Below are 8,242 nucleotides of genomic sequence, written 5' to 3'. Positions count from 1 at the left end.
TCGGTTTGCATCTTCAGAAACGCACAGTGATGGTAAAGGCTTTCTACCCTTAAAGCAATTTCTCCTCTATTTCCCGCAGCAAAGGTCAAACGTCTTGTCCTCAGAGCCATATTATAAGCTTCCGTTGAACTATCACCAAGAGTCACACCATTTGCTTATCACAAATCCCTGCATGAAATGATGAAGAGTATTCCGAAAAATCAAATCTATGTCTGCAGGAACAACGATGCTAAAAATGAATATTTAAATGTCAGATTTCTCCGAAGCATATGTCTCTGAACAAATGGAACATTTTTGTGCTGCAACGAATCAGTCTCTATCGTTGTTCAATTTCCCCAAAGTACGGGCTGTCATGCTCCTTAGAGTGTTCCGTGGCCTTTCGAACAAAGATGGATCGGTGTAGATTGGTTCGCTAGGATCAGCGAAATTTCTTACTTGGAACTGGGAAACGTAGGGGTTTTCTGGTCCTGCTGCTGAAATACCCGTCGCAGCCATCTTCCTCACCTAATTTGAAACAAAAGAGCAAAAGCAAATTTATTATTATTTTTAGTTTATACATGAAAAATCAATGTTACCAATTTCATTTTGAGGGATCACTCGTTTGAGAGGTCAAAGTAAGTGCATATGACTAGTAAAAAGAAAAACATAATCACCTAAAGTTCGGGCAATCTAACTTTAGGTGAACGTACGTAATATTGTGATTAGGCTGTTCATAGTAATCAGAATGCTTCCAGATTCGATTTGCTTCAATTATCGAGATATTTATTGCAACAGATGCAGCCAAGCTATTTAACAACACAAGAACAACAGAAGTTGTAGCATTTATTATACCGTGGGATAAGCTTCTGTGGTCTCGTGTCATAGAAGTCTGCCGTCAGAATGGAGAGAGTTTGTCATAACTGTCTTCAAGCCTTACGGTCGTATTCACCAAACGATTCGATCGTAGGTCGAATTGTTCCTTCCTAGTCGAGAAATCAAACCGCCGCGCCGCGCCGGTCGAAGCATTCTTTAACCAATAAGAAGGCTTAAATAAGAGTTTTGGTTGTCTAACCGAAGATCAAATCGCCTGGTGAACACTACCGTTGGGTCGGGGAGGGGCTTCGTTTGTGGTTCCCGAAAATTTCTTCAGGTCCAAAAACAGATGGAAGTCGCTTGAAGCAAGTTCGAGTTTGTACACCATAAAAACAATTCAAAAGCGCACTTGGAAAATAATGAGCAGCTAACGTGCCCAATTTCTGCAAGTGACAATCTTGCAAAACAGTGGAATGGTGGTCCTGAAATTATCTCTTCAAGAAATACAGAAACCTTCAGTGAAAACGTAGGAAAGTTGAATATACCAGCTCGGCACCTTCAAGCATTATTACAATCATGGCCAAAACTGATATAGAGTTACAGGCAAGTATTTGAACACTAACCGGACAGCAATTCCTATTCAGTTACGGGAAACCAGAGCTTTATTTATTCTCATTGACAGCTTAGTCAATCCGGCCAAACTATAATCGAATGGAAACCGATACAATTAATAATTACGTGTAGTTATTCTTTAAACTGGTAGACAAAAATATTCTTCACAACAGGTGAAAAGCCCGGCATTCGTGCAACATGTAGCAATTCATGAAACTTTTTGACAAAGATACTAGAGTTTCAAAGGAAGTGGATGAAAACCTGTGAAATCCCGAAACGTTCCACGGAAATAATCAGTAAGGCTTCGGATTTTTTTTTTTACTGAGTAGGATGAGTGGTCAAATACCTTACAGTTCAACTTCAACAGTTGATATTTTTTGTGGAATTCGCCGTTTGCAGGCGGACAACTGTGACACACTTGTTTCATTCCGACGGCATATGTATATGTGATACTGGACTGAAAACTCTTATCCCAACGGTTGCCCCTTTAGATAATCTGATAGCCAATAGATGTAGCGTGTAGTGATGTTCCGGATATCCGTATCCGTATCCGCGGATATCCGAGGGAAAATAAAGATCTGTATCCGTATCCGTTACTTTTTTGACGGATCTTAAACGGATCTTTTCTATTTTAAATTTTTTTAAATATATTAAATATTTGAATAAAAGACTATTAAATTCCGTTTCAATTAGGTTTTATTTCCTATTTAAATTATAAGGTATCATTTACGAGGCCAATTTGTACCCTCCGTCGCAAAAAGGAAGGGATAATAAGTTTTAAAAATGTGCATATGTGTGTCTATTTGTGGCATCGTAGCTTCTAAACAGACAAACCAAATTTGATAGTTCTTTTTTTCGTTCAAAAGCTGACTTAATCGAAAGTGTGCTTAGATTAGCCTTGTTTTTGTAGAACTTTAATTACCGGAGAGTCGGAGATATTAAGTACTTGAACTTTTTTCACGATTATGGTAGTAAAAACTTACCGTACGTTGAAAATATTGGAGCTAATTGAAAGAACGAAGTTTTATGCGTTTTATATTTATTTGGAACTTCCAAGTTATATACAGTAGGAGCTATAATCTTGTTAAGTAAATTCTAAATGCAATTCTAAGCCTTTATACGCGTGATTGGTAGAGATTTCATAGTCGGAAAACAAGACGAAAAAGCTCAATGATTTAAAATTTCTATCTGCTGTCAGTTCATATTTGTTACCAATGTGTGTTCTGACCCGCGAAATTCATCTTCATATGAGGTCGGCCCTCAGGGACGTGTTTTTTTTTTAAATTTTCCGGATCCGTATACGCGGATCTACTTTTTTAACGATCCGGCACATCACTAGTAGCGTGTAGTTGCTTCTCCGACGTTGACTCGATAGTTTTATGCTTCATTGTTATGGTGACATTTCGTCGCAGAATTTCGATATAGTTAACACTATTTCATATTTTTTGAGTAAAAATGTTTTGTATAACTCGAATTGATGCACCTAAACCAGGGCCGGCTCAAGTAGTTCTGCCGCCCTAGGCGATATTGACCAGTGCCACCATCCTCCCTATTAAATAATAGTAATAACAATATAAAATATTAATATATTAATAAAATAAAAATAATAGTAAAGTGTTTTAAACTAAAGTGAGTTTCTAGTTAAATTCCAAACTGAGTTTTGTATATAAAAACACTGCTACAATATTTGATTATCTTTTTTAACATTAAAACGTGCATCTTATGGCACTGAAACATGTATTAATATTTTCAAAAGACTTTTAAATCACGCAATTTGCCGCCTCTAAAATTAAATTGAATATCTTATTAAATTCCAAACTATGTTTTGTATATCGAAGCACTGGCACATAATCTAAATTATTTTTTTTAGCATTGAAGCAGTAAATCTTGTGGCGTTGAAACAGATATGATCAAAAAAAGTTTCTGTTTCGAAATTTGCCGCCCTTAAAATCTGCCACTCTAAGCGACCGTCTAGGTCGCCTACCCCAGAAGCCGGGCCTGACCTAAACCAATCACCAGCAATGAATTATCGCGCCAAGGAGAATGCAAAAACTTGTACCGTGATGAAGAAAAAAAGATAACAAGTCGGAGCTTTTCTTGCAATTCTGAATTTGGATAGTTTTTCTGTCAGAATACTTCCTCTGAGATTGCTATTTTGTAAATGTTCAGAAAGAAAGATTTTTTATAAACTTAACACATAAGACATTTTTAAAGACGATTTTTATCCGATGCTTTAAACACTTAGTTTTGAAGCTACAAACTTGAAGAATTCATTTTTCAAGCGGTTTAAAAACCTCACTCTTTAACCCCCCCCCCCTTCCATCCTTGCATATTAAACTCAGTTTGATGAAAATATTTGTAAAATCTCTGAACGTAGAGAGGTTGGCTTCCTTGCATTGCAGGAACAAATTCAAACATTTAAGTGAGGTGGAGGTAAAATAATGTTTTTTTTTACTGTTCCACAAATAAACTCAGTTGTTGATGATGAACAGATATGAAATAAACTGTCAGATGTGGAAAAGGAAGCGTGGCTGGCATTTACATCAGTATTCACTTCTCGTATGAGAAGTGGGTCTCCTACAACAACGGTACCTGAATGATAATTTTGGTTCTGATGCAGTAGAACTACAATTATCGGAATCAATTGGTGCCGGGCCTCATTCTGGCAATGAAAAAATCAAATAATTGGATTTTGTCCGAAGAAAGGGTCTATTATAATTAATTATTCAATGCACGTTGAAAATAAGAGAAAAAAATTATTTTCAAAGAAAGCCAGCTTTGGATTAATCAAGTGAAAAGGCAACACTTTTACTTGTTAAACGTACTTACAAGTGCTGTACATCAGGGGCGGCATTTCACTATTTCATTTGGGGGGTCGAGTTTCTTAAATATCAAAGCGAAACCAAACACACATTAGCTAACAAGAAGTTGTCATAAAATCGGTTTAGTATGAATAAAATTAGTGTTTAGAAACAATTGAAATTTTGATTCATTGACTAAAAAGTTATCATACAAAACATCTCGCTACTCAAGTTTTTATACCTTTTGGAAAAGTTATAATGCATGATTTTTGGAATTCGGAACAGCAGGGAATCGTCTTTCTAATCTATCAGTGCCCAATGACGTGCCATTTTGCCAGTTTAGCTAAATGGAAAAGGTATATCCCCCCCCCCCTTTGTGCTTCAAAAATATTTCTCTAACCTCCTGAGACATAAAAAAAATCTTTCTCAACTAGCTGAGCTGATTGTAATAGTTAAAAAATAAATGAAGTAACACAAAGTTATGTATGAAAACACTTTTTATATCTTGTTCTTCAAAATCACCCAGGCCACTTCAAAAACTGTGAAGGGCTTAAACTTTTCATCATTGAATAATCTAGTCATGTCGGCGCTCTCAGCTTCAATGAGATATCATCTGCCTCCAGCTCTGTTATTCACTATTCCTGACTTATGAGTCCATAACAAGGACGAAACTGCAGTCTCTGGATGTGAAAACCATTCTGTCAGTGTAATGCTTGTAATTTTTCTTGCCTCATGCTAAAAATTTTACTCACAGTTGAAACATTTTATTTTTCGTTTTCAAAATCCAATCCAAATAACCATAATCCCAGTCAACCATACAGAAAAATAATTATCATCAAATCGTGTCTTAATTTCATTCGAAACTGAATCTATTACTTCATACAAAATATTCAAAAATCAATGTTTGACTTCACATCATCATGTGGATTTTTGTCACTTTTTTTTGGGGGGGGGGGGGGGTCTCTTTAAAATTGGCTCGGAGGAAAAAAAATTTTTGAAAAATTTCACGATTGATTGAAATATACATCTATAAAAAATCTATTTTCAGTTGCAATTGTTGATTGAACTGTGGTAGTATAGTGCACAGATGAATTGTAGATTGAACTGTGGTTTGAATAGTCGAGTAGCGGATTGAAGATATAGATTTTGATAGAGTAAAGCATTCTTCAAAAACCTCTTACCGATGCAAACAAATTGGATAAAAATTCGAACGAAGTCATACATGCTTGAAGGGCACGAGCTTTTTCACCATTGAAAGAATCGTTTTGCTCTAATTCTTCCAGTCGTCAAATCACTGCTTTGAAGTTATAGAGAAATTTTTTTTATCGTTTTAACTCTTGAAGATTGTCTTGTGTCACTCCGCGATTGCATAATTATAGAGCCCCATAAAAGGTATATTTGGTTGGTATGTCTTTTTTTTATTCAATAATCATATGCATTTTTAAGAAGTTTCTCTGAAAGCATTATAATGTATTGAGCAGGTGAAACGTGTTTCTAGCAGAAGAAAGCGATGAACACTCATTAAATAAATATACACTTAAAAATGAGCGTAAAAGTGAATGTAAAATATCAAGGAATTTTCTTGTGAAAACCATGCTGCCACACCACTTTTCACGAGCCTCTCATATTGGACATACCGTCGTTACACTGGGCACACAAGTGTGAAATATTTAGCCTATATGAGGCAATGTCTTCTTTAGTTAAAATTAACCATGGTTCTCTATCAGTTTTCTATGTTCTGAAAAAGCCGAAAATACTTCATGAATTTCTAAGTCATCATCCAAATAACGAAAAACACTTTTTCTAGTCTGAGAATGTGTAGAGTTTCATCAAACAGTTGCTAAGATCCAGCGAGATTTTCTTTAATGAACATTGATTTCCGACTTACATAAATTGAATTCCCCCATTTTCTATCATTCTGCTCAAAAAACTTGGGGATGCGACCCCCCTCTTGACCCCCCTATTTGCCGCCCCTGCTGTACATCAGTATGGTATACATACCTTACTTGAAATGAAAGTGCTTGCTGAATATCTAGGTCTAAGTAAAATGTTTAACTTGTATCGCGGAGGGAATAGCACGTAGACAGAATAATTGTTCTGTGAGTCGCAATTCTGAAAGCGATTCGGATAATAGGAGTTCGGATGATTGGATTTGTACTGCATATGAATAAAGCACGTTTTGCTCATACACAAACCCATAGTTTCATCTACAGAAACGCTCACATTTGTTGTTAAGTGTACTCTAAATGCCTTAACTACTTTCGTACTTTGTCGTTTATTTTTTACTGTAGTATTGGAGCAACACACAAATGCGTTCGATAGTAATTCCGTTATATTTTGTGTCACTTGTGGACAAAATGAAAGTTTTCGACGATCGACAAAATTCTGTTTTATAAAGTAACAAAAAAAAAAAAAAAAAAATGCGTCTCATTACCAAATAAGTGACCAAGACTCACAACTACTTCCAAACTTAGTACATCTCTATACTGCGTTCACAGGTAAGATAGACGAGATGAAAACAAATAGATGCGCAACTTGGCGACCTCAATTACTTATTAGGCTTGGACAAGAACAAATTGCCTTAAAACTGATGCCAAAAGCGAATACTATTGGTCACTTTTTTTATTCCAAGGAAAATTTCCAAAAGTGGCTACAGAGGCAAAATTTCTGGCATCCTGTTTGTTTACTTTCGGTCTATCTTTTCCATAAACAGAGAATAGGGGCTTAGAGTTACAAAATGGAGCAATTACGTTTTCGGGGATTCTGTTCGGACTCTTGGGGCGGGAACAGATACTACTTGATTTCTCAAATAATAAAACTGTTTTATAGTTTAAAACTAATATGTGACTACCCATATTCTTCCCTCAAAAAAGTATTAATGGAATATTACCAGTTTTCTAGTCCTCCGTATGAAGAAGTAAGCCATAGCTACGACTGCCACAACGAGGCACAATAAAATGGCGACTGTTGAAATCATTCCATAATAACCAGCTTGAGCTACGCAAACAGTTGAACTCTTGTCACCAACTGAAATGTAAAGAATCAAACTATTATGATAAAGAACGTTTTAACATAGTTTGCAAAGAATTAAATTGATAATTGGTAACAAAGAAAGATCAAATAAAAATGTAATTGAGTTAATCGACAAAAATCATTATGATTTGCGAGATCGCTAGATTTGTAGGACCACATAGGTTTCCATATTATGCGTGAAAATACGAATAAAATAAGTATTAGAATCTCTTTTATTTTTTGACTTTGTAAATAAGATGATTTCAACATCACGTGTTTGTTTCAATTCTTAAACATCTACTAGTAAGAGAGTGATTTGTTGTATATAATAATGTGGTATTGGTGCTCCATAAAGTTTGATATGGTGCTCGGATTTTGATCATAGTGTCAATTTAAGCTAGAAATTCCACAGCGAAATCGAAAATGTAAATCTTTCAATGTACGATGAATTTTCGAACTATAAGTTGAGAGAAGGTGTTAACCGAAAGCCTCACTTCTGCGACCTACATTATATTTTAGTACGCACTTTTATTCAAACATTTTTGGCATGTTTTAATTTTATGCTGTTTGACTAATTCGAATTTAGTAAAAATACTTGTATGTCTTGTTTTTTTTTTATTTTAATGCAAAAAGTATTCAGTTTATTACTATTGCCACAGCTTAACTATTGCGCAATTTTAAAGTTAAATAATTATCCATAGTAAATAGGTTTGGGCCTGTTCCAAGCGAACAGAAAAACCTCATATAAAATTCAAGAAAATTATCTCTATAACAACCGACTGGTATTAAAGCCGTGCAGTTGGGTTGCCTAATGTGATGCTACCCCAGAGAAAGATTTCTCTGCAAATAAAATGCTCAACTTCCATTACGTTTGAAGAATACCGAAGAAGTACCTATCCTCTCTAGGTGAACACTGGCCAAGAATCATATTGAGCTGAAGCTGGACTCAACAGTGAAAAGAGATCCCCCCTTCCCACTCATGCTGTGTCCAAGAACGGTGCGTTCGGCTTCACGCCACCATCTCA

At 35.6% G+C, this 8,242-nt stretch overlaps 1 protein-coding gene across 1 annotated transcript in view; it reads right to left on the bottom strand.

Annotated features, from left to right (window-relative positions):
- Positions 1-309: 309 nt before the first annotated feature.
- LOC129227615 (uncharacterized) overlaps positions 310-8,242 on the bottom strand; it is a 181,619-nt gene continuing 173,686 nt past the window's right edge. The window contains exons 17-18 of the mRNA XM_054862203.1: positions 7,096-7,232; positions 310-504 (exon numbers count right to left, since the gene is read on the bottom strand). Of these exons, the coding sequence (XP_054718178.1) occupies positions 310-504; positions 7,096-7,232 (332 nt within the window). The remainder of the gene's footprint in view (positions 505-7,095; positions 7,233-8,242) is intronic.

The sequence above is a fragment of the Uloborus diversus genome, chromosome 8 (genome assembly GCF_026930045.1).
Source record: "Uloborus diversus isolate 005 chromosome 8, Udiv.v.3.1, whole genome shotgun sequence".
NCBI lineage: Eukaryota > Metazoa > Arthropoda > Arachnida > Araneae > Uloboridae > Uloborus > Uloborus diversus.
The sequence above is the reverse complement of the archived record's forward strand: the minus strand, read 5'-3'. Positions and strand labels throughout refer to the sequence as shown.